General features: G+C 39.2%; 1 protein-coding gene across 1 annotated transcript; it reads left to right on the top strand.

The window, feature by feature from the left end:
• The first annotated feature begins 89 nt into the window (after positions 1–89).
• On the top strand, positions 90–27679 carry SLC13A4 (solute carrier family 13 member 4). The gene is made up of 16 exons (XM_050905820.1): positions 90–188; positions 6899–7027; positions 9611–9747; positions 10279–10460; positions 11216–11270; positions 12933–12972; positions 13644–13721; positions 15233–15423; positions 16713–16832; positions 19733–19834; positions 20972–21073; positions 22168–22265; positions 23412–23542; positions 24367–24528; positions 26176–26313; positions 27542–27679. The coding sequence occupies exons 1-16, from the start codon at positions 90–92 to the stop codon at positions 27677–27679; spliced, it is 1902 nt and encodes a 633-aa protein (XP_050761777.1).
• Positions 27680–27879: the final 200 nt, after the last annotated feature.

Here is a 27879-nt window from a genome sequence, read left to right as displayed (position 1 = left end):
GTGAAAGAAAACGTGGAGTGGAAGTTGGAGTATCTGAAGAACCAGAGAAGAAACCCAAGGAGAAGAAAGCCACCAGAAAGTAAAACAGTATGGCAATGATGAAGGAGATTATCCGATCCAGAAATCTCCTGCTTGTTGTTCTCATTCCACTTCTGCTGCTTCCTCTGCCACTCTTATACCCCAGCAGCGTAAGTACATTTTCATTTTCTTTTTAACAAAGCCTCTGAGTGCAGTAGGTAGTCATGCTAAGTCTGCAATGTACAAAAAGAAAGGCAAAGACATAAATAAGCATTGCTCTTAGAAAAATCAAGGACTCAAATCTGAAGGACTGGAAAGGTCACTGAGAAGTCATCACAGTAAGAATTAGAGCTACCTTGAGTCATGTCACAAGCAGAGCTGAAGAACCAGGTGAAGCTAGTAAAGCACTACTTTAAAGCAGAAATATTGTACCTCTTCTTTTTCTACAATAATATGTGTGTGGAACGGGGAACAGAACAAACATATCCAATAAAATTTTCTTTAAGGAGAGGTTTTTAAAAGGAATACTTTTAGTGTCTTTAGTTTTTAATAATAAGTATGCATGGAGGGACTTTCAGTTTAGTGTGGGTTTATAGGACAGCAATTCAAGTGAGGCAGGAGCTAAGACTCAGTGACAGACATGAAGGACCATATATGGCATCCATTATTCTAAAGCAGGTGTAGGCACCTCTACTGAAATATTGCAGCTCTGGCAGTGGCTAATAAATGATGGCTCAGAGACATACACAACAATACAAAGGAGGGAATAATCTGTGCTTAACACGCAGACCAGGGAATGGGAGTGAATGCAGCCGCATTCCTGACACTCTTTTGGAGCTACTGAGTACCCTTGGCCATGTGGTTAACTCTTCTCTGTGCATGTCTCTGCAGTTGTAAACTATAAAGTAACCATGTTTTCCTACCTTATAGAGATGGTGATGTTTAACTTATCAAAATTTGCAATGTATTAAAAATTCTGCAGCTGGTGCTTCCATAGTGCTAGACATAAATCTGGCCAAATGGTGCAGCAATTTCCATTCCTTCCTCTACCCTGCTAAAGATTAATTATTCCTTCTAGTACTACAGGATTTATGAATACTACTACTTTATCAAATAGAAATGCAAAGGATTAGAAATTGTACAGCAGTTTTCAAAAATAAAACTGTAGTATATTTTTTGAAAGAAAAACAGGATTCATAGAAAGGAAATGTTCCTACACCACTGAACTGTGTGTTGCACTTTGAAGGGGTTTTCCTGCTCTGAACTTCAATGTATATCTCGGCTGCCCTCTTAGAGTAGTTTTCCATCTCTTCTCTTTCAAGAGAGGGAATGAATAACAGACAATCATGCTCTTCTTCAGAGAACAGCAGGGCTCACCTTTTCAGAGAGGCTTGTTTTAAAAAAGGGTTTAATCTCCCCCAATGTCACTGGAAGGGCGACATGAGAACGGATACTCCCTGACATGCCCATATGGCACTGTAACTGCAGCACGCTCTATGTCCCTTGAGCACCTCTCCTAGGAAACATGAGATTCACTGCACTAAAATTTGTCACTCATGTTTGCTCCCTACTGGATTCAGAGGCACAAGATGTAATAAGGAAACTCTTTAATAACCAAGGAAATTGTAATAGCATCATATGGGTGCTGAAACAGAAGTTCACTGACAGTATTGCTGCAAGAATTGCTGTTATACAGTACAAGCTCCTCTGTGCTATTACTCTGCACCTCATGGTGTTGCTTTACTGCAAAGTGATATGAAAAGCCATCAGATGATGTTTTACATCCACTTTATATATACATGAATGACCACAGATGGTAAAGCATAGCCGTGAATCTGACCCAGAGTTGGACAAATGTTTATAATGCTATTAAGAAAACATCTACACCAAATAAACTCAGTTGACAATACACTATACAAGTGGTTTAGTGTAGTGGTCACTTTGTTACAATCCATTGACTATGATTACTTCTTAAACCTGAAGATTAAATTTGTCGCCTGCTCACTTATATTTTCATTTATCAGACAATTACATTAGTTTTCTGTCTTTCTTATAGAGATCAAAATTACCAGGTGGTTTATATTTGCATTTCTGCAGGGAATCAGCTTGCAGCTTCTTTGGTGCTATCAGCACAGCTCTGGAAATATCAAAGGAGCATTACATGTGTAGTGGCAAGAGCAATCAAAGGGAGCACGAGGACTCAGAATTGTTTGTAGATACAGCTAATGGGAATAATGTCCACAGCTTCTTTTCTATTATTTTGTGACAAGAAATGGTTGGATAAACAATAAACCTGAGAAAATTAGCTTGAATTCTTCTTCCCTGTCCAAAGTTTATACCTGAACTATGACTTGTACAGCAGGTTCGGTACATGCATAAGTGCCTTTCAGGTCATGACACATACGGAAAAAAACATCGTGTGCTTTACAAACTGTGGGTCTTTTTCATTCTGTCCTTATTTCTCTCTCTGTTAACAGTGACTTAGGAGCATTTTTGCCTCTTTTTTTTAATCTTTATCCACCTTTTTTCATAAAGCCACTGGTGATACCATAAAGCATGCCACATGAATTCAGTCAGTTGTGGGCAGGGTCTCCTATGACCACTGATCCTGTGGCCACACTGAACCCAATCAAGGACATGTGGATGACTCCTCAAAAGTCAGCAAGAGTTGCTGTAAGCTGAGAGACCTGCAGCATCAGGTGATGTTAACACCTTGACATGCCAAATCAGCAGAGTGGACCCTAAAGCACAGAACATGCTCTGAACAGCCACGGATGGCATACTTTCATTCACCTTTGTTTTTACTTACACAAGCTGAAGGGAGGGAATTATAGTGTGATCTCATCAGCTCAAAGACGGTAGTCCAGGGGCTAGACTACTTCTTCTTTGCACAGCTTGACCACATGCCTGCATGCAAGATATGCAATGCACATCCTTAAGTGGGCAAATCTCACTGTGGGCAAGAGTTTATTCTTCTTTTTAATCACTCTGAGATCCTCAGATGTTTTAGTTAGAAAAGTTTTATGCATGACCCTTATTGTGGAATTTTTAGCCATGGCTTTCTTTCAGCTCCTCTTTTCTTTTCACCTAAGGGACTGACTGAAGATAGGTGGTAGTCCCTCCAACCATCACATGTTTTCCTATTCCCTACTTCAAGCCCTGAGGTGGGCTTAACAGTAATTTTCAGCTGTACAACAAGAAGTGAAAAGGGTGAAACAGTTAAAATTATACAGCTACTAGTTCAGTCCAGTACTTAGTAGCTCTGGTAACCATTAATTAAATATAAAATTTCAGTTCAATTAAATAGAAGAGATTAATACGGTTTCTCTTGGAAACGAGCTGGTTTAAAGCACTAAGAAAATAAAGAAAGTTGCTAGACAAGCTGATTAAGTTTTTAGTGGAGATTATCAAACTTGGCTTTCCTAGTACTTGCTACCCAGTTTTATACCATTTTAAAATGTGCTTTATTTTAGTTTTGTTTGTAAACTGATTACAGCCTAGTGTATAGGAAACACAAAGACTCAGTGCCCATCCCAGCTATGTTTTGATAGAGATGCAACTTCCTTTTGTCCTATTCCATTTCCACTATCAGTCTACTTTATTGCTACACACAGAGGAGCAATAGAAAATAACAATCTATGCTCAAAGAAATTAGAGAGAAGTATATTTTTGGAGTGAGAAAATAGTTTGGAATCAGGCTAGGGTGAAATTAATTTTATGAATTTTGGCAAAACATCTCTCTTGGATCTTACATCTACACTGCTTTAAAATGAAAATCAATGCTTTTTCATTAAAAGGCATTTTTCTCCTCAGACAACTGCTGGATGTCATACAGAGCCCATGCAAACATAGTAGTTTGTTAGCAGAAACTAATGAGTTAAAAAATAAAAAAATGTGTCAAATAATAGTCACTAGGTAACAAAAATGACCCTATGCTCTGCTCTCTGTTGAATATTAATCATGAAGTATAATGTACTTAAAGGTGACTGAGCAGCAAGTTGGCTACTGTTTATGAGCCAATCCATCAGTTCCATGACTCTCATCTAAAATAGTTTTGTCTTCCTAGTAGAAATTACTAAAAATCTCTAATGCCTGTTATCTCACTTTTAAAATTATTTCCATTTTTAAATCAAAATTATTTGTTTAGTTTTTTACTGAGTGATCATTTGCAGTTGTTACAAACTGAACACCAGTCTTTGGAGTCTCAAACAGCATAGCAATTCCATTTTATAAAATGCATGCTTCATAATCCATTGTCATGGTTTAACCCCAGCCAGCAACTAAGCACCACACAGCCGCTTCCTCACTCCTCCCCGCCCCCTCAGTGGGATGTGGAGGAGAATCAAAAACAAGTAAAACTTGTGGGTTGAGATAAGAATAGTTTAATAATTGAAAAAATAAAATAGTATAATAATAATAATTGTAATGAAAAGGGAGATAACAAAAAGAGAGTGAAATATAACCCAAGACAGACAAGTGATGCACAATGCAATTGCTCACCACCCGCTGACCGATGCTCAGCCAGTCCCCGAGCAGCGATCCACCCCTCCCGGCCAACTCCCCCCAGTTTATATACTGGGCATGACGTCATATGGTATGGAACGTTCCTTTGGCCAGTTTGGGTCAGCTGTCCTGGCTGTGTCCCCTCCCAGCTTCTTGTGCCCCTCCAGCCTTCTTGCTGGCTGGGCATGAGAAGCTGAAAAATCCTTGACCTGTTATAAACACTACTTATCAACAACTAAAAACATCAGTGTGTTATCAACATTATTCTCATATTAAATCCAAAACACAGCACTGTACCAGCTACTAGGAAGAAAATTAACTCTATCCCAGCAGAAATCAGGACATCCATGAATATTACAAAAACCTTTCTGATCTCATCCATTCTAAGCCAACCTTCTCTAGCCTCTCATAATTTTTTATTGGTAGCAATGAAGCTACTACTGCAATACAATCTTTATTGTAATATTTTGCTGAAGGACCTCATCATAGAGGACTAGTGAAACCTGTACTGGAGAGCCTAAAACCTGAACCACTCTTCTATAATACTTAAGGAAGGGAAACAAATATGCACATTTGTGTGTGGTTCACAGTATTTGTCCATCCATAAAGGAACAATCCAGAGCTAAATTCCTCCAATAGCCTTTCACGTACTCTTTATTTATAGTCTTTAAAGTAATTGGAGTTTATCTGATTCAGGGAAATTTTTTTTCCTGATAACCTTATTTCAGTTAATTTGGTGGCCCTGCTTACTTGAATGAGAACTGTTTAATGTTACACTTTTCTGAAATAGGAGTCAGAGCAAGGTCTGGCAGCTAATTTAAACCCAAGCTTCTGAGTAAGCTTGGCTACAATTTTAAAGTAAGTAAAAGAAATGGCACATAGCAATCTATCTTAACTTTTTCTCCGGGCTGTGTTCTGCTTGTTATTACTAAAAGCTGTACTAAAAAAGAGGAACAGCTGATTGTGGTGGCTCTTTGTTAGAGGTAATGTAAAAAGGACATGTATAAACATGAGTTTAAATACAAGCTATTGATTCATTCCATTGAACCCACATCCCTGTATAGTCTTACTTTAGACTTTACCACCTTGTTCACAAAACTGATTGCAAAAGAGTGAAGTGTAATACACGCTTATTGATTTGCACAAGGATCTGTGGGAATTGCTTGTGTGACTTCTTGAAAGCTGCTTAATTTGGGAGTCATCCAGTCAGGAAACAGAAGTAGTTAAATTATATTTTAGCACACTCAAATAGCATTTATGGACAGTGAATTTTCTAAACAATAGCAATTGTGAGCTGTGAATCCATATAGCTCAGTAAGTTCATACGGAACATCCAGTGAATAGTGAAGAACAGGTACATAGCTGGTGTAAATCAGTGCAGACCTACTAGCTTCTGTAGAACTGCTAGTTAGACCCAGTAGAGGAGCTGGCTTCAAATTTGAGAAAAGGAAAGGGAAAACATTTTCCTGAGGGTAATTTCTGTAATTATTAGCAGGAAATAACTCCAGGTTTCTAAGCATAACAAACTGAGCCTAAGGAGAACTCCACTGAACGCCATAAATAAAGACATACCCATCTAAAAAATGGACCAGAATACTTTCGTGGACTAGCTGTGTTTTCGTGTAAAAAACGTTCAGCAGATAGCACCTTTCTCCATCATATACCAGCTCTCCACGAATGCTCAGCACGATCTTGTCATGGCTTTCTCTAACAGAACCTTGGACAGCAGCGAATTTGTTTGATTAACTCTGTTAACCCATTGCCTCTAAGCCCTTCGGGTCTGTGGTCTTCTTCCAAGGGTCTGTGGAAATTACCTGAGAATATAAAATCAACTGACAAAAAATGTAGGTTTGCACACTGTTTAGAAAAAGCAAGCTTTCAGAGTATTTCCCAAAAGAGCCACAATGTAGCTTTACCCATGCTATGGCAAATGTGAACGTTCTCATCTGGTCCTGAAAACTACGGGTTCCTGTTCTGGTTCAATATTTGAGAGAAAGCTGTGTAGAAATACCAGCTCCACAGGCCCAACCTGAGGAGTCACAGTTGAACTTTTGGTAAATATTGGATTATGGATATCAAACAAATCTGTAAATGCACTTGGAACCATTATTTTGCTGATAAATATGTTTATCCCAATGTTTTGCCCTATCTTATGTGTGAAACCTTTCATTAGCATCATCTTCTGGAACTGGCCTTTCAGATGGTAGCCTAGATTTCACACTGAAACAGCTTTACCTGAGGAGGTCCTTATGCAGTCCTCGTCGATTTTTTTAAGTCCAGGCACGAGCAGTCTGATGAGTCCTATGAACGCGTTCACAAGGCTTCCACAGCAAGTGGTGGGGCAGCAACACGTAACCTCTGTGCTTTCTCCCTACAGGAAGCCTCATGTGCCTACGTGCTGATCGTGACGGCTGTATACTGGGTCTCTGAAGCGGTACCTCTTGGTGCAGCAGCCTTAGTTCCTGCTTTCCTATACCCACTTTTTGGAGTCATGAAGTCCAGTGAGGTCAGACCAGTGTGCACTTTTTTATCATTTAATATTTTTACTGTCAGTTAATTATCTGAATAAAACTAATCTTAGTGGACTAGCAAGACTAAGCGGTATGGGAGGAAGAAGTGTACATCTTGTAATGTGTAACTTGGGCCAACCAGCTCTTTCTTCTACTGAAGATAGATATAGGAAAGGCTATATTAGCCAAGAAGGGTGTCCATCTTGTCAGCTACTGCATCACCAACAATTCCCAAAACCTATTGCATCAAAGGATCCCACCTTTCCCCTCCTCCAAAATCATGTAAACAGCAGTTATGGGATAAACTGTAAAGTTTCCTTTCAATTTTATTTATTATAGAAGATATATAAAGCAAGAGGCTATATATTCTAAAAACAGCTACCATTTACTGTATAAGACCAGATAATTTTGTTATCCAGGTGAATGTCTAGTCCTTTTTCCAAGGCTGTAACCAGAGTGCTGCCTTGTAGCCATGAGTTCTAAGGCAAAGGAGTAGCCATACAAAAAAGTCTCTATGATCAGTTCTGAATTTGCTTACTTGAGGGTTTTTTTGAATGTTACTTTCTTTCATAATATGCCAAGAATTTGTTTTATTTCATCTACAGCTTTTTTCCCCCTGCTTTTTTCTCTCTCTTTTTTGGGGGTGAGGGGGCATCCCACTTGATTTACAAGGACTAGAAATACAGATAGGAACACAGAAGGATATATAGCAACCATAAAACTGTTGAATTTCTAACACAATCTAGCACTGGGCATACCCATAAATGGATGGAGTCAAGCATGAACCAAGAATTTTATGACCTGTCTCATTCCTCCCAGTGGTGTAACAACTGTGTAATATAATCAGATACATTTCCATACCAACACAGTTAAATATTTTCAGGATTTTTTTTCCTAACATAAAGGTAAAGTAGTTACACATTTTCATTACAAAATTCTGCAGCATATTGGAGAAGGAAAATTTAAGGGCAGTCTGACAGAAATTCAATGTAATATCAAATTAAATGACAGTCAGACTACTGCAGAAAATGTATTATTTACTTTAGGAGCAGAAATAAAACCCTGTATTGTAAAATAAACAACTCTGATGATGCTGCAGTATTTCCAGTCTGCTGTTCTGGAGTGCCAAAGAAACAGGGCTCTTGCCTAGCAGTTTAAGCTACAAATAACTCACAGGGGCTTAAGAACATAAGCCAGTGTGTCGTATATGTGTATGTGTGTATTAATAAGAATATTAGTATTCACTTGTTTCTCAAAAATGACTGTAAAAGGAACAAAGGAAAACAACAGATGCTTTGTGCTGCTGGCTTGATGGATTCCCTTCATTCAGTTCAAGATCTTTTTTTAACAAGGTAGCAGGAAAATAAGGAAAGTTAATGAGAAAGAAACCAGTGGAAGAAAGCCAAAGAAGTGATATTTAAAAGTTCTGGCACACAACTATGATGGCCAAGTCTATTTAGGTCACCATGGGGATTTATTAAATAAATATAATTAAATACTTAACTTGCTGCACCTTTCACAAAATAACATTAGTGTCATTCTTGCACTTTTATGGAGGAGTGTCAGTATAACTGAGGACAATGGAAAAAATACTGCTTCTACTGATTTTAATTGTTTTAAAATGAAGAAACGATGGTTTTTGAAAAATATTCCAGCAACAGCTTGGGAAGGATTGCATCAGAATGAAATGAAATATTTAGCTAGACTCCAAGCATCTGTTTGTAACTTTTATTTTCTCCCATTTGTTTGCTTTCACACGAGAGAGAGAGAGAGAGTGTGTGTGTGTGTGAATGTTTTGGTTTGCTTCATTTGTTATTTTTGCAGTCACTTCACAGAACATCTCCTTGTATCTTAGCAAGCCCCACATTCAAGAATGCTGCTTTGGAGGACCATGCGTGGTCTCTGAATTTTTTCCTGAGCCAGCTGACGATTTTTGCTCATCCTCTTTAATTTAAAGTTCTCTTTTTTGAAACTTTGTCCTGTTTTCCTAATACAATGGAGATGGATTTCCATTGTGAAAAGTTCTGGCACAGGATTTGTGGATCATCACAGCAATATCCCAACCTTTCTTCATTGCATTTGGAAAGCTTGTCCCAAAGGACTTTTTTCTGAAGCCGCAGGTTCTAGGGATGTCACATTTTGCCCAACAGTTGAACAAGAGATAAGAAATACAAACAAGATAGACAACGACATCTCCAGAATGAAAAAACAGATGAGGCACATGAATAAGCTGCCTTCAGCGCTGAGGTTTGTCTGTGGCTGTTTCAGTCTAGGCCTAGCTGAGTATGATTAACTGCAGACAGTGAACAACCTGCTCAGAGAAGTAAAATTTCTCCTGATCTCTTCAAAGCTGAGAAACCTACTAACAAGTGGGTATAGAGCCTTGTTATTTGTAAACACAACATGAAAGAGATTAAAGAGAACATTTTGACTTACGAATTCTTCATTTTCTCCAGCTCGCTGTCATTCTTTCTCTAGGGGGAAAAAATCTACAAAACCATATTTCTTCTCATTCAGCATGCTCTCTGTGTAGGGTAGTTCCTGCTTTTTTAACTGTTTCCCCCTTGCCCTTAATGCAGGTGGCTGCCGAATACTTCAAGAACACAACTTTGCTCCTCATGGGTGTGATTTGTGTGGCAGCTTCTGTAGAAAAGTGGAATCTCCACAAGCGAATCGCCCTGCGCATGGTCATGATGGCTGGAGCAAAGCCAGGCATGTGAGTGAACCTTTGACCTTGGGGTAGTCTGAGGCTGACAGCAGCAGCTTGAAAGAGCAAATAACAACTCCGACTTCCCCATCCATGGGCAAAAGCTAGCTTGGTTTGGGGCTCTTTTTCCTACCCACCTTTGCTTTCAGAGTTTGAAAGCTTACAAATTTTCTCATCCTTTTTCTGCCACCTCCTACTCATTGCCTTGTTGTCCCTTTGCTTTCTATTTTTTACTCATACTGATTTTAGTCTCTCTATTCATTCTTTGCCTGTTGTTTAGCAAACACAAAAGGATGATTAAATCCTGGATATGCTCACATCACATTCTGATTTCCACGTCGGACAGCAAACGGCTTCCAATGTTACATTGTCATGACAGTTCTCAGCACAAGGCAACACTTTATCTGCGCACAGCATGATATTTTGGCGCCCACAAAAAGACCCCATGTAGTTATCAGTTGACTAATGAAAATGTTAGGCAAAGAGGCCTTTAATATTTCTGAAAGTGCCTCAAGAAGATTTCCCTGTGTTGTACTCCAGGTTGCTTCTTTGCTTTATGTGTTGCACCACGGTGCTCTCCATGTGGCTTTCCAACACATCCACCACAGCCATGGTGATGCCAATTGTGGAGGCAGTGCTCCAGGAGCTAGTGAATGCTGAGGAGGAGCGTGAGGTCATCAGTACTGCAGGCAGCACCATTATGGAAGAAAACGAGCCAATAGGTATTTGTCAATATTGGCCATTCTTTTCTCATTTGTTTATCAGTGACCAGACTCGTTGATACACATTATTCAAATTCTATCAAGGTCAGAGCTGTCTGACTTGTACTGCCAAAGATGCTGGTCTGTACTCTTTCTTTTTGTACTCTGATATATCTTTCAAAAAATGAAAGAAAGTTTTGAGATATGATGGGAGAATTGGAGTTGGGAAACTATTTCTGTTGAATTAGGGTATGTACTGGAGTTTTTGTGTCATAAACTCTTCGGTCATAGAATTTTAGGGGGTTGGAAGGAAACCTCTGAGAAGAAAGACAAAGAAATGTAGAAGAGGCCCAAAAGTGTGCTCTGTGACAATCCCACGCTTGCCCATTCTACCCCTACCCTTCCAGGCTGCCCAGGTCAGAGCAAGTGCCACAAAAAAAATTGATAAGAGCTCTAAGGTTCATTTTGTTCATTCCTTCCCAGAAAGAAAGGACTTGAGAAGAAAAGAATTTCTCTTTTCTTTCAATTCACAGATTCCAGTCTGAAAATGGTGTCATCTAACCTTGCCTATTATACGTAGGTATGATAGTCTTTTAATTGCCAGAGGCATGTGATCAGGACAATGCGACACAATAAATGCTGCATAAGGGTCACAGAGTACCTGAGACGGTTTGGACAAGCTTTTGTTTGCAGTAGCTTCTCCAGGTTGAGTGGTGTGGCCCAGGGGCTCAGCTCAGTTCTTACCCCAGGGGCTGCTTTCTCTTCCTTTGTTGCAGGTCTCAGCGAAAAGCATCGCCAACCTTCACTGGAGCTTATCTTCATCAATGAGGAGTAAGAATGAACCCTGTACATCACGACTGGAGATTTGAGCCCTACACAGGTTGCAATGAGATGAACCCAGGAGTAGAGCCAGGAAGGGCAAGCAGAAGCTTACAAGTGAATGTTTCAGATGTGACAGACAAGGAAGGCTTATATGAGAAATGGGATTAATGTAATGGTCTGGATCTCACTAAAGCTTCCCAGTATTCATTTATTTTTTAACACTATGGCCATTTTAGAGAGGAGGAAAATGTTTCTCAGGGTTTGAAAGATCTTCTGAAGTCTGTATTTGTGCTGTATAAGAGAGTGCTGTCCACAGCTTTTTATTTCTGTTCCCCTGAAGGAACAGCGATGGAGAGGATCCAAGCACAGTATGGAGTGCCCACAGGACATACCCAGAGGGAAGACTCTTACAGAGGATTCCTGAGGAAAGTCTGAACTGTCAAGAGCATTCCAGAGAGAGATGAGAGCAGGGGGGCAGGGAGAGGGAGAACCAACAAAAAACACCCTCCTCCTCCCAAAAAATACTGTAAAATATTTCTTTTAATACAGAAAAAGTTCTTCAGAAGTTTGAAACACTAACAGTTTCAAACAGATCTCTCTCTGGGGTAAAATCTAGTAAGGTGAAAAGGGAAAATCAAGGAAAGGACTGATTTCTTTGTCAAATTATCAAATTAACCAGCAGTTCAATATACACAGGAAAATATACAAAGTTATTGTCCTAAAACTATGTTATAGGCTAAATCCTGAGGAGCATCTTCTTACAAGGTGTGAGAATAAATTGCACAGTCCTTTCCTGAGCTCCTTCTATATTGTTCACAAGTGTTGAAAATAAAAGAGAAACAAGATCTTGTTACACTTTAAAAATTTACTTTAAAACAAACATTATGATTCAAACAGCACATGTTGATGACTTTAAGTTAACTTGCAAGATCTAAATAGTTTTCTCATTAGTCTGGAGACTAACAGGTTCTCCAATATTCCCTCTGTTATCTCTTTTTACCCCAGCCATATTTTCTGTGCAATATAGAATCAAATTTTCAGTTTGGGATTGTGCCATTAATCCCTTTAAGCCCTATTGAAGAGTATGTGTGGGATATTTCATAACAGAATTATTATTAAAATAGTATTACTTGAAAAAGAGCTTGAAATTTGGTGGGAAAAGATAAATAGCACACCTTCTGGAATTACATCTGTTCTCAATGTCGAAGTAGAAGTTCAGTGAATTGTTTGCATAGTCCACAGGACAGATTTTAGTGAAGGCTTTAATGTGGTGCAGGTAGGTGCCCAGAAACAGCATTGGAGAGGTTGGCGGAGAAAGAACTTGAGTAGAACAAGACAGCAGTAGTGCTGGATTGCCTGATGATTCACTCCACTGTGAATGGAGTCCATTCCTAGAATGCGGTGTATATTACCTAGAACACATACTTTTTCTTGCATGGAGGTGGAACCCCATTGCTACACAGCTAGAGTTAGAGCTGTGAAACATAATGACGAGTCTTACGTATCTGGCCAGGACACCACATAAGAGGTACTAATAAATGGTATTCTTCACCATTTCAGTAGGCATTAGTTCTCCCACAGATGTTGCCCCTCCTATCCATGATGTGTGCCTTTTGAGGGAGCTGGGTGAACAGGCATTTTTAAAGTATATTTTCCTTTCTTTGTTTTTAGTGCTACTACTACTGACTTCAGCTCCTTGATGCAGTCAAAGGTATTGTCATAGGTAGTATCTTCTGAGCTACACTGTCTTCTAATGCAGGAACCATCGGAGCAGAGTCCACACAGCTCTGCAACAAACTGCTGATTCCTTTATTTCAAACAAGTAGTTGTTGTTGGCAGAGACTACGTATTGCAGAATGTCCTGCTTTGTATTTAACCTATCAGCCTGCTTGCACAACTCAAGTTGGGGAACATTAGCTCTATAGTGTTTGTTGTACTTATTGCTGGAGATCCTGAGATCCAGTCAGTGAACTAACAATTCCATATGGTTTCTAGCAAGTTCAGATATGATCTTTTATTGTCCAGGTATCGCCAGCTTCTGCATCTGAGACAGCTCAGTTACTAGAAAAACCTACACATATCACAAAGTCATAGCCTCTAGCAAGGGACCTGTTAGATTCTCCTACATGGCAGAGGGAGAAGATCTAAACTTATTATAATCTGACTTTTAAGATCACTTTAAAATAAAATCAGGTTGGTTTTTTTTTAATCTTATTTTTTTTCTCCCAGTGTAAAGTTTACAGCTGAAATTTTAGTGTTTTGTTTTGTTTTTTTTTCCCAAAAGCTCACTACCCATGACCTTTACAAAACATCATAAATTCTAATCTAAGTGCCCCTAGGAACAGAAGAAAGGCTAATCCAAAGGCATTTGCCTCCCTACAGAGTATGAATGGTGTGCACATGATAGCCAACCCTATTGGAACAATGAATTCTAAGAGCCATGGGCAGCACCTACCTCAGGTAAGGAGATGTTAGACCCAGGGGGTGAGGGAAAAGACAGATGTGAACATCACCTGCCCCCCACTGGTTCATATTTGTTCCTTGTAAGCTGTGTTACGTGGAATCATTCTTCATCAACTTACAGCAGTCGTGGCTTCACCCTTTACTAGTTCTTGCTCCCATTTAGATGCCCCCAGCACAGGTATGTTCAGAAGACCCTCCCTCAATGGCTAGTACAATTCATTTAGCTTTACATTCAGTAATGTGATCACAAGTTTCCCTTCTTATTTGCTGTTCTACCCACTTTATTTCTGCAAAGCCTCCTTGGAAAATAGCCCAATTCAAAAATAACCATCCCTGACACACAAAATCCTACTCAGGACTAAACCAGCAGCAGGTACGGACCATTTAACTGTTCAGCCAGTTTGTTAGGTAGTCTTTAGTATCCACCCCCTTTTTGTCTTGCCAAATATCCACCCTCAAAATCCTCTATTACATCAGTCCATTCCAGTATTTCTACTTCTCCTGAGTGGATCCAAGAACTGATTGCTTTTTGGACTACAATTATGTAGTATCTTAATGGCATAAGTTGATGTCCAGGGAAGATTAGGCTAAAATCAACACACAAATTTGCATTCACAGTTCAAAAGAATCTGAGTGTATGTTTCCAAAAAAGGCTAATGCGCTGCTCCTGACACTTACTTAATTTCCTCTTGTACCCATTTCCCATACACATTCAATGGTTATTTTGTAACTAACATACATATTCACTTCACTTTTAACCTACAGGGATTTTAGCCAGGGTACCCTCATGATGATGATGAGCCTATAGCATGACAGATTTTACAACATAAACCCAAATCCAAATTGATAAATTTAAGAAATCTATCTGAACCATTTGCTGCCTTTTTCCTGATCCTAAATTACAGCCTTGGGTTGCATGTGAAGTGCCTTGAAGTACTGTACCTTTTTTCCCAGTACAAGAACTTCATTTACCAACATGGAGACTTTCCTGTCACTGCTAAGAAAGCTTCTTTTGGAGCAATAATTTCCTGCAGCTTTTTCTTCCATATTCCCATTGCCCAGCCTTTTTCATGCTGTTTCTGAGACCCCTAGCACTAATTAGAGGCCCTGAGCCAGTATAAGAGCAAAAACTGCACCAAGCATTTGTCTGGTGGCTGCTCATAAGCCTCAAGGATTATAGATTCCTACTGCTGCAGTGCTGGCATCCCACCCCTGCAGCTCACAAAGGCTTTTGGTATCCCGCTGAGATTCCAGTCAGAACTGGAGCTGGCCCAAATCATAGCCAGAAGTCCGATTACTGTTTGTCCTACATTTCTGCCACAGACCAGGCAATTTCATGCCCCTGGACAGGTTTCTAGTTCTGATCCCAGTTAATCCCTGTGAAGAAAAAACTGGCCCCTCTTACGCAAATCTGTTGTTTCTCTGGGACCAGTATCACCATGGCATTAGAGCAAGTTGGGCTGCTGTTCTGATCACCTGCTTTCTTTGGTGAATGTATCCCCTCACAGGCTCAGATACTGGTCCTGCCTCCTAAGCCCTCAGAACTGGGCCTGAGTACTAAGTACCGGTATCAGACCAGACATGACCACATGGTCTGTAAATGCCTCTCACTGAGTATCTCCTACGCGGCAACGATTGGAGGACTGACAACCATCATAGGGACCTCCACTAGCCTTATATTCTTAGAGCACTTCAACAAGTAAGTGATATTGTGGTTGTGTGAGAATGGTGGTTGGGTCATTATCATCTCTGTGGCTTTCCCAATGGGTTATTTACTACCTCAAGGAACCCTTGTAAGACAGTCTCTCTGAAGGCAATTTTGTTTCCTCCTCTACTCTAATGTTATTACTAATGGTTAATGGTTGAAAGGGGGAGCTTAAGTTAATACATATCCATGTCTTTCTTCCATGCAAAATAAAAATTCTTCAGCACGTGGTAACATTTAAGTTTCTCCAGCAACTTCTTTTTATTTTACAAACTGATGATCATGCAAGCAGCAGGCACTCTGGAAAAGTAAACACTAAAGCCATGAAGATATAGCAAAGAAGATAAAGAAAAGTACTCACAAAAGAAGAAATGTCATAAAATCAGCTTCAAGTTGTTCTATGTGTTCTTAGAAAGAGAGCTCTTACGGTAAACCTAGAGGTAAAACTAGTGGTACTTGGGCTGCTCAACATCTAGTGCAAAAATAAAGAAACTTAGAAATGTGGCCTTATACCCTTGCTTCAGAGAAGATGGGAAGCAGCTCTCTGATCAGCTAAGTATTTTCTTTATCATATATGCCCAGGGCTCTCAAAGACATGAATGTTACCTGTCAGAAGACTGGTGGTACTTCTCCTCATGCACAGATATGTGTCCAAGCTTAAACCTGATTCTGATCATCTGCTGCTGCCGCTGCTGCCATGCTATCCTTCATTTCTCACTCTGAAATGGTGGTAGCGAAGAAAACTAATTTCAGAAGCCATCCTTAACCCAAGGATTTGGATTTTACAGAATTTCCAAAGATCTTGCTGTTATGACAGTTCCATCAAATGCACATATCAGACATCTTTGTCAGAGCCCAGCAGACTATAGTCATTATTTGTGTGGTCCACAATAAGACATACAAAGAGATTCTGGGTGAAATCATTTTTAAGTCTGCCAACACTAAAAAATCTTTAACAAAAACCCCAGGTAGGGCCAGAATTTCACTCCTGGTAACTCTAACAGCTTTTGAAGCTAGCTAGACATTTCAGAGCATCTGGTCTTAAAGGTGTGAAGTGCTATATGGCTCGTCTGTTGGTCAGGTGTGGTCAATGATTGACATTCTTTGGCAATTGGTTTCACTATGCACATATAATGCAGCTGTTGCAAATACACACTGATGCAATTTTTCTATCATGCCATGACAAATATATATACATATATGTGTGTGTGCATCTATGCATATTGGAGATGCCTGTCCTTTTACTGTTCTAACTTCTTGTGCATCCTTTTTTTCCTTTACAGCCACTATCCAAATGCTGAAGTGGTGAATTTTGGAACCTGGTTTTTGTTCAGTTTCCCCATCTCCCTCATCATGTTGGTCCTGACTTGGTTCTGGATGCATTGGCTGTTCTTGGGTTGCAAGTGAGTGCAGGTTGTTCAAGATGCATGGATTACGAAAGCAGGGCATCTGTGGCTCCTCTAGAACATGTCTCATAAAGATGTTTCCAGTTGCAAATGACAAAAACTAAGGCACAACTTCCTCCTTCTTGCCAGAACAATTACCGGAGGAAATCTTATTGCTTAGCTGTGCCACATAGACAGCAGTGTACAGTATTGCTGCTTGAGAGTGAAGTGCCTAGGTATTGCTGATGGAAATCCTTACTACACATTCAGCTGATTTTTTGACTCTCATGACCATGAGGATCCCGTTGTGGACCAAAAATCTTGTTAAAAGTCCTTTTGGAAAAGTACAGCTTAAAAGATGAATAGAAAAATAACTGCAAGTGAACAAGTTATTTTTCAGATCTGCCCCCAGCTCAATGAAATTAATGTAAGACCAGTTAAAATTAAAGGTAAAGAGACTCCATATATATTTGTCTTTAAAATGGAAAGGACTTACAGCATAAGAGATGAATACCTTTTGATACCAGTAAGTCCCTTAGCCCCAAAATAAGAACAAGGCTGAGTCTCCTAGTTCATTTGTACCATGTATTCTCTTTGTAGAGGCACTCAGCAAAGTTAATGAAAATTGACTAAATGTGTGCATTTAGAGTGGATTAGTTAATCTGTATTAAATTGTGGTACAGACACATTTACTCAGAATTAAAGTGGCCTTAATTTGATTTAGTTTACTCTTAAAAGTAAGCTGAACTGACATCACTAATTTATTTCACCTGAGACAATGAATGAAATGATGTCTTTTGCTTGCTGCTGACCTTGACTAGATTTAAAGAGGTAATTTAGAGGTGAATAGCTCCATGTCCTTCTCTCAGTCAGTCTCCTGAGCCTTGTAGTTCCAAATTAAAAGGCTAAAATAAGTCCCTTTTTTTTTTTAATCTTGAGAGGAAACAGGCCCTAACATGACCCTCAATTACTTTTTTTTTTTAATAAATATAATTGAAATTCCACATTGCATCCAAGACCTCATGCTGATTAATGTTGTTCTAAATAATAACAGAGACTGAAGCCTTATCGACTTTTTGAGAAGTACTGGTTGATTCCAAGCCTCCTTAATCTCTGACTCCTATTCACTGCAGTTCATTAAAGAACATATTATGTTAGGAGCTTGGCTACAATACTCTGCCTTCACATCCTCCTAAGCCTAGAAACACTTATAACATGTTGAAACAGCTGCCTAATGCCTGTGCATAAATGTTTACTGAATTCCCATAACGTTCATGTTCTTCTCCTAGGAAGCCCAGTGTCATCAATCTGTTCTTACTTGGCCCAGTTGGAACAACATGTCAGACTTGCTTTTTAGGCTCTAGACTAGGTCAAAGGGGAAGGATAATGGACACACCAGACGATTTTTGCCAGCAAAGCAGAGCTAAGGGTAGAATCGTTACTATAGAACTGGCCATTATAAACCATACAGGTCTTCTCTTCCAGCAGCTGCATTACAGCTGGTACATTTTACTGGAGTCTAACAGCAAGTTTTGCAAGGAAATTTAAATACTTATAGGTGCAGGGCAGTGCTAAATGCCCTAAAAACAAGTGTCACATAGGTGCCCATTTACAAGTGAAATGAAAAGCCTTTTTAAGACTTTTTGTTAACCAGACAGGGCCTGGCTGCATCTTGAGCTACGCAAATTCCTTTGAGAACCTGGCCTTAACCAGATACATGGAGGGAGATTGTAATCCATGGTTTGGCCAGTGCTATGGCATGGATCTCTAGTGGGGTACCAAATGAGATATTAAAATAAAAGCAGGAACTATAAAAGCAGGAACTATAAAAGCAGGCCATTGTGCTCCCATGGTACTTCAGTCACTGAAGTCCCTGCTGCTGCAGCCTATTTTAGACTGGCTTAGCTTGCAGAGGTTTCTTAACCCACTCCACACACTTCTGTGTGACAGAGGGCACAGCTGGAGCAGAAAAGCAGAGATCCTTGCCTCAAAGCACAGCAAAGTGATGCTACTGGGAAGAATAAAAGGAAAAGGTTAAAGTGCGCTTGCAAGTATCTTAATTTCAATTAGGAATGTCCAGGCTTCGTTATAGTATGACGCAATCTGAATAAACTAAGGACTTCACCTAATTTTTATACAAATGTATAGCAGGTTTAAATATATTCAGCTATGAAATGTGTTTGTTCTTGTACGTCCCTGGCAGAAGTACAGACATTTTTCACCAGGACAAAACACTAGGCTGATTGCCTTGCCCTCTGTGGCAGAGGCAATTTGGTGCTACACTGATCGTGCCTGGTTTAGAAACAGCTAGTATTAGTAGAAGCAGACAGGTCGTGAAAGCTATCGGGATCCTAAGCACAGCTTTTCCCCATTACTTACTGTGAATCCTGAATATTCAAGTCAAACCTGGGCTCAAAAGCCAGACGAGGCCCCGTATATGTTGGATACCCCTGATTCAAGTGGAAAGCATACAGTTCCCCCATTAAAAAAATCTGTTGATTGTGACAGCTGGCCTCTGTCACAGTCTTACCATGTGATGACAGAAATCAGCCATAGCCTTTGGAGGTTTCTGGCACCAGAAAAGTCTAGCTACCGCCAGCTGTTTGAGGAAGCCTACACAAAGGGAGCCCAGCCACAGCTCAAGATAGCTCAGTGATACCAGTCAGTACTAGTCAGAGCACCCTTGGGACCTTCCTACTATGTCTAGGATTGATTCTCAGAAGATCTGGAAACTAGACTATGCAAAGATCACATGCAGTAATTTCCCTTCCCATTGCCATCAGGCCTTGCCCCAGTCACATCTTCTCCCAACAGACCCTGGCAACTGGAATTTCCAGTTTGCCTCATTGCTGTTATTTTTTATGACTTTTTTTTTCACTTGATGCCCTTGTCTAATTTTACTGTGCTATCTACCTCAGTTTTAAAGAGACCTGTTCTGTGAGCAAGAAGAAGAAGACCAAACGGGAAGAAATGTCAGAGAGAAGAATTCAAGAAGAGTATAAGAAACTAGGAAATGTTAGGTAAAACAGACTTGCCTTCCTCAGCAATTTGCCTCTTTAGGCAGGACCATCCTCTTATATTGCCCTCCACGTTGCCTTTGGCTCATGTAGATTATTTTTAAACTGTCAACTCTTTCTCCTCCTTTCCAGGATAGGAGTAGAACTAAATGCAAAAATGAACTAAAATCGAAGACTTTGTTACAAGCATGCATTTATTTACTCATTTATTTATTTCTAAAGAAAAAGGAAATAAAAGGAAAGATTCAGGTTTATACCAGGGTCCAAAGGTCATCTGAGTCAAGGTTTGTCTCTACCTTTGAATTAAATCATTAAAGGGCCCCCCTTCCCAATTCAGGCACGTAGTTATTTTGGTGGATAGAAGTTCACTGTTAGCAAAGGCTTTGCAGCAATCTCCCATGCCATGAGACGTCCAGCCCTCCCTGTTGCCCATAATCTTTATTCATGGTGGCAAGAAATGTCTCTTGAAAAGATTATTCTGCAGGATTTTAATTTTTCAAAAGGGATGATACCTCATAAAATCCATCCTTCCCAAAACATTTTTGTGTTGTTCAACTGAAATATTGACAGATCAACTTGCTGAATACAATCAGCTCTGAATCTAGACTGTTGTTCAGACTGTGCCTAAATATGAAACCATACTTAATTTAAATATATCCTAAACTAAAACTCAATATCCTCAAGTCATCTTATATTTATTACATGTGTTTAAAATATCTGTGCTAATTTACATTGTCATTTGCTTTTACGCTTTCTACACTTAAAAAATGCAATAGAAAGTGTTTACAGTGGAATAGTAACATGAGCTTTATCTTGTTAACACATTTAATCAGACAATAATGCAAATACAAAACAAGCATTTATAAATATTTTCCTTCAGGTCTTGCCCATGAATTATTGAATTGCAAACATAGACGGATATTTTTAGCCTATTTTTTACTGGGTTTAGATGGCTCTCGGCTGGGAGCCAAATGTAGAATTCTTTAATTCAAAGTAATCTTCCTTTCTGTTTTCCGTATGGTTTTTCATCCTTTTTTTTGGAACCAATTTCTACTTTCTTTCTTCTTTTGGAACTTGCTTTTGGGTTTTCAGACAGACCTTGGATTTAATGCCTAGCTTTTTTTTTGCTTTTATTTCTAGCTATCCTGAGATGGTGACTGGATTTTTCTTCATTCTGATGACCTTGCTTTGGTTTACTCGTGAGCCTGGCTTTGTACCAGGATGGTCATCTTTTTTTGAAAAGTAAGTGAAATTCCCTAAACAGGAATATGGCCTTGCTTCTTCTGACTTTCTGCAATAATGTTTGGCCTTAAAACATCAGCAGCACTTTTAACAAGGTGGTGAAAAATGAAGTCTTTATTCAAAAATTAGGATTTTTGCTTTTAAAACTACATCTGTTCACATGGTGGCAAATTGTATTCTTTCTCAGTAAGCAGAGTGAATTAATTAGAGAAAGTAAAATAAACATTTCAAATGTAAAAAAATAGGGTCAGATTCTGAAGTTAAAACATTTTAGTGCATTCATAGAGAAGCTGTTACTGGAACAGATTGCAACTATAAATCAATTTTTTTGTTTTTCAATTTTATTTTGAAATAATAATTTTTGACAAAAAATGTATTTTTCTGAAGATGAATTTTATCAAGAAAATGTCCATTTCAATTAAATATTACATTGAATGGTGACTGAAGCAAATAATTTTTCTTTTATTTTAAATAATCTTGAAAGAAATTATATTAAAAGTCACTATAACACACAATGCATATCAAAGAATAAGTGATTTGAACTTAAATTTTCTTTACATTTCTACTGCATAAAATTATTTTAATTTTTTGTCCTAATTTTGACACAAAACCAATTTCTAATATTGGGATTTCCTGAGGATCTCTGGAGTTTGGCACTCCTCAAAATACTTCTTCAGAATGAGTTTTAAACATTTAATTTAAAATCAATTGCAGTTCATTTCTAAAGGATCACTTGGGTTTGGCTTTTCCCCAGAATCTGTTTACTGTTTCTTGCTTCTAGTAAACACACTATTTTTCTGTACCCCCGAGTTAATAGATTTGTAAACCAAAAGGGATTTCTTTTTTTCACTGGAATGTTAAAAATTATTGAGCAGTGATTGAAGTTGGCTATAGGAGTCAGTTTAATAAATGGGAAAAAAATCCAATTTGTATCCTTGATATGCAGACATATTTTTCTAGTGGGCTGTTAGTAAGACTTCAGATGTGGAAATACAATTTCACCTGCAACAATTTGCTTGGAGCCATGTACCTTGTTTGGAAATATTTCTGTTTGTTAGTGTGTTTTTATGAGAAAACAATTTTTTCTTTCCTAGAAAAGGTTACCGGACTGATGCCACTGTCTCTGTATTTCTTGGTTTTCTCCTTTTCCTGATTCCAGCAAAAAAGCCATGTTTTGGAAAAAGGGAAAAAGGTGAGGAGGATGCAGCAAGAAAGAGATCTGGCACATTTTCCAGTGCTTTTAATGACATTTTTCTGTTCTCTGTAAAATGTTCCAAGAAGAGATTTTTATTGTGGAAGGTCAGGGTTCAGTTTCTCCTCTGATACCAGCCCTTCCTACATCAAACCCCCTTTTTTGTTGCTTTAATTCATATTGTCTCATCCAGCAGATGACAAATAGATCTTGTATCTGAGGCCACCACCTCATTTGTGTTAACAGAGTTATCAAAATTTAGGACTGAGCTTTAGGAAAGGTTCAGATGGAGTTCCATATAGAGAACTATAATGCAGTTGTTTGCAAAATCGGCTGAAGATAAGCTCTAGTAAATAATTTGGTCATCACTTATACAGCAGAAATCATTGATAATGTCATAAAATAAACACAAAAGAGGTCAGTAAATGTCAGACAAAGCTCCAATTTTGCACAATGCTTCTCTCCCAGTCTTCTTGATAATAATAATGATTGTTATTTCACATTCACGTTTGGGTAGCACTCAATGGTATTGATCAGTTTGCTGTGCCAGGCTTTCAGCAGTCCTGTATGAAAATAGAATTGCCTGCATAGAGTCTTATGTAGAGATTACAAATGTATATAGATATGTTTATTTTTTATACGGACATATATTATGCAACATTGAGGAAAAATGACACTCTCTAACTCCTACTTCAAGAAAATACTTAGGCATCTAAAAAAATAATGTCCTCAGATAAAACCTAGGAGCATAAATGCACTTTATCAAGCTTCATGGCCTACTGGAGAGAGAAAATGCCCTTCTTTGCGAAAATAATCCCATTGTAACTCCATGTTTGCAGTCTACAGATAATCTGCACATGCGTATACTGAACAGAGCACACAGTCCCTCAAAAAGCTATAGAATGTAACTATTCACATCAACAGAGCAGCCAAGGGGAAGTCAGGACATTTGGAATTAATGTGCTGCATTTTCTGAGGCCAAGCTAACCAGAGAAATAGTTTACGCACTTCTTCACCTCTCTCACAGATAGTTCTCAAGATAACTCCCATGGATATTACATTATTCTTATTAGTGTGAAAAATGTGAAGATCTTTGCAAAAAGGCCAATGTAATACTGGTCACACACTTGCTTTATTTTGATATAGGAGATGGTGAAAAATCAACAAACATTAACACACTGGATCCCATCATTACCTGGAAGGACTTCCAGAAGACCATGCCCTGGGAGATTGTCGTGTTGGTTGGAGGAGGTTATGCCTTAGCAGCTGGATGCAAGGTACTGATTTAGATTTTTATTCTCCTTCCTAAAAAAATTATAAACCTGGACTTTCATCCCTTTGTATGCTCCCCAGTTTGGATTTACAATGTGGATACTTCCAAGTTTGTACACAACCTAGTCCCTACTCCCTGCACTCAGTGGACAGCTATCTAGCTAACAAAAAGATGGTTAGGGCTCAAGTCAATTGTGTAAGCATCTGCCATTTCAGATGCTTTAGAATATCTAGATATTCCTGCAAGGCTGGCAGACATGAGACAGGATCTGAGGGACACCTCACACTTTCTCAACTAGCAGCTACCAGACAGAGAGGGAAGATCTCAGCTGCCACTGGATGCTCCTCTTTAGGCAACTGAGTCAAGCTCCTAGCGCTGACTGGACAAATCATACTCTAGGCTCTACTGACTATATCTACACTCAGTATAATTCATGAATATCCATCTAGCTCTCCTATAGACTCCTACATGTAGACAACTAAATTTGTGTATTTTAATCTCAAAATGAATTCTACCCAGGCTGTGCAATCCTTCATCACCAATTTGCAATACTCCAGTTCACATGCTGAAGAAAGAGGGAAGATCAGCCTTGGTGCCTTTTTAATGTTATTACCTGCCAAATGTATCTCTTTGTTACTATGGACAACTATTTATTAGGCGCTGCAGTAAAATCCAGTCTACTGAACAAAAGCAAATGCAGAAAGCATTGACCTAAACTTTTTTTATTTGCTGGTGGGATTCTCTGATGCAAATTGCCCCAAAGAGAAGGATCTGTCTTACAATCATACTAAGTATTTAGTAATTCTTGCACTTCTGTCCTTTCCCCAGACCTCTGGCCTCTCTACATGGATTGGACGCCAAATGCTCTCTCTGAGCAGCCTTCCCTACTGGGCTGTAACTCTGCTGGCCTGCATTTTGGTGTCCCTGGTAACAGAGTTTGTTAGTAATCCAGCAACTATAACCATCTTTCTGCCTATTTTATGCAGCATGGTGAGTAAAAGCAATGGCATTTTTAGTTTGTTGTTACCTGACAGGCTCATGGGAAAGTTTCAGGACATCACGGTATTGGCACTCTGTTCACATGAAACCCAGCCTCGGTTCCCAAGTTACTGTTCTGCAGTCTTGGGCTTAGGAAAAATAATAAACTTGGGCAGCTAAAAGCATATTTTAGCACCAAAAAATTTATCCAATACCACTCAGACAAAGTGAAAATATAGCTCCTGTGCTGAGGGATTCATAGTCTAAGTACAAGAAAAGGTGACAATGCAATCAACAAGATAGGTGAAGTCCACATAAAGCTTGAGATACTCTTAACAATATTATTTTAAACATTTGTGTTTGTTCATTAGTTAGTAGAAAAGACTGTAGTACTGAATTTTATATCAGATTTAAATGTGTTCAAGGGGGTGATCTGGTGAACGTAATATCATCCAACATGGAAAGCAAGCTGGTCTAGTGGAAAGTGTCCCTGCCCATGGCAGGGGGGGTGGAACTAGATGATCTTTAAGGTCCTTTCCAGCTCAAACCATTCTATGATTCTATGATATGATTGTATGAAAACAGAGATGTTTGTAAGGGACAGAAAAAAATCAGGAGACTGGTGACAAAGGCAGAGGAAAGAGATACAAATTTCATTCTATATTGGAATAGCAGTTAGAGAAAAGAGTCTTGTTTCTTTTCTTTTATGTAATGTGAAGCTTTTCTTACCAAGAATGCAGGTCATTAATCATGTTTCCCTATTATAACAATTTTACGGGGTTGTCCCAAAGTACGTTATGTGAACAGCTCTGAGGTAATATGAAGATATGGTCAGATGAAAATAAGTAATTAGGTTCATATGGCTTATGAGTCCAGATTTACTTCTGCTCCATGAAGAAAGAGACTCTTCTAAAGAGAAATTTAGAGCAGTAATCTACTTTTAGTAGTCTGAACTGCCATCTTAAGGCAGTCTGTCTTTTTTAACTGTAAAAGTAACCTGGAGACACTTCCCTCTCCAAAATGAAGTTAGCCTTGTGAATACCCTTCCCTTTCCCTCTGACATAAAACTAGGCCATAACAATGCAAATGAAAATGCAAAATTTCACCACCACTGAAGGCTGCAGTGGAAGAACAATTCTCTAGACCACTGTACAGAATATTCCATCATCACGGCCTTCTCACCATGCGAATTTGGACCGCGAACAACTAGTTTTCTTAACCACCATTCAGGAGGACCTTACATAATGGTATCAGTATCTTCAGCAACTGGAAGAAGTAAGTTCTTCATGTCAACCTGTTGTGACTTCTCTTGGATGAAGACTGAAGTGGCAGTCAGTGTTAAGATCCAGAAGACACAACACAGAATAACACGGAGAACAAGTGGGAGAAAGAGCAAAGGCACCCTTATAGTAGCAATCTCCACCCTCCCTCAGTGTGAAATGTCTCAAGAGAAATCCCTGGAGCACGACCAGCTCCAAATTATAGCACTACTCTAAAAAACCAAAACAAAACAGACTTCCACACTTAAGTTTAGAAACTAGGGAGATGAGGTTCACAGAATCTTATCTTCACATAAAGCACAGAGGGTCCTTTCATCCTAATTGTGAGCAGTGGCTTTTATTGGTTAAGTGAAACACCTCTCTCCCTCTCTCCTTCCAGTCAGAAACCCTGCTTATCAACCCTTTATACACCCTGATTCCGGTCACCATGTGTATCTCATTTGCGGTGATGCTGCCAGTGGGTAATCCTCCAAATGCCATTGTCTTCAGTTACGGGCACTGCCAGATTAAAGATATGGTGAGTCTTGAGATCAGGTATATCCTCCCATGCTTCATGCAACCTCAACACCTTGTCCCCACATCCAGTAGCCAATAATAATAACGACGATATTGGTGCTAATATAAAGTCATATTGATCTGCACTGCTGTTATGTGGCCGAGCTGTCAGGTTAAGAACATCCACACATCTGCTGTAGGACACGCACATTTCTCATCTTTATTTTTTATTAATGTAATGGTCTAAAGAGGTATCAAAGAACGCGAGTACACAATCCTTTGCACTGACCTGTTAAGACAAGCACAGGAGAGCATGAGAAAATAGATTTATCACATAGCTCCACAGTAAGTCATGAAGTTATCACCCTGCTATGTGTGGTATAACTCCCCATTCTGATTATCTGATTGAGAAGTTCAAGTGACAAACTGAGCAGCTTTCCAATGAGCTGCATCAACCTCTGACTATCTGTCGTGGTTTAACCCCAGACAGCAACTAAGCACCATGCAGCCGCTCCCTCACTCCCCACCCCGAGTGGGATGGGGGAGAGAACCGAAAAAAAAAAGTAAACCTCATGGGTTGAGATAAAGACAGTTTAATAGGACAGAAAAGGAAGGGAAATTCATAATAATAATAATAATAATAACAATAATAATAGAATATACCAAACAAGGGATGCACAATGCAATTACTCACCACACACTGACCGGTGCCCAGCCAATCCCTGAGCCACGGTGTCCCCCAGCCAACTCCCCCCAGTCTTACTGTTCAGCATAATGTCATATGGTATGGAATATCCCTTTGGCTCGTTTGGGTCAGCTGTCCTGGCTGTGTCCCCTCCCAGCTTCTTGTGCACCCCCAGCCTCCTCGCTGGCAGGGCAGTATGAGAAGCTGAAAAGTCCTTGACTTAGTATAATCACTGCTTAGCAACAACTAAAACATCAGTGTGTTATCAATATTATTATCATCCTAAATCCAAAACACAGCACTATACCAGCTACTAGGAAGAAAATTAACTTTATTCCAGCCAAAACCAGGACACTATCACTCCTGAATACTCCCACAATGTACGCTCTGATACATAATACTCATTGTGGTTTTTTTGGCTCTAGAAATCAGTATACATAATTTATCACACTATATATAAGTCAGTATACACACATACATACACCCTACTGCCTTCTTTTTTCCATGTTAACTGTTTTTGATCAAGTTGTCGTTGATCGTGCTCTGATGCATCTTGCTTTTGTAGGTGAAAGCTGGCCTGGGTGTAAATCTGATTGGCCTGGCTGTTGTCATGGTGGCAATCAACACTTGGGGAATTAGACTCTTCCAACTGAATACTTTTCCAGAATGGGCAGTGGTCAGCAATGTCACTAGCCAAACATAATCTCCCATGAAAAAAAAAAAAGAAAAAAAAAGAAAAAACTGCAAGACCAAAGCGATTTGAGACAAAATATGAAACCTACATTGCACATATGAAAGAAAGGAGAAAACTTGTGTATACATAGAACCAGGATCCATAGCAAAACCATGAAGAAAATCCACAGGGAGGTCTTCTGCGTAAGCTTTTCAGTTCTGAAAATCAGC

This window comes from Gymnogyps californianus, chromosome 1 (genome assembly GCF_018139145.2).
Source record: "Gymnogyps californianus isolate 813 chromosome 1, ASM1813914v2, whole genome shotgun sequence".
Taxonomy (NCBI): domain Eukaryota; kingdom Metazoa; phylum Chordata; class Aves; order Accipitriformes; family Cathartidae; genus Gymnogyps; species Gymnogyps californianus.
The sequence above is the reverse complement of the archived record's forward strand: the minus strand, read 5'-3'. Positions and strand labels throughout refer to the sequence as shown.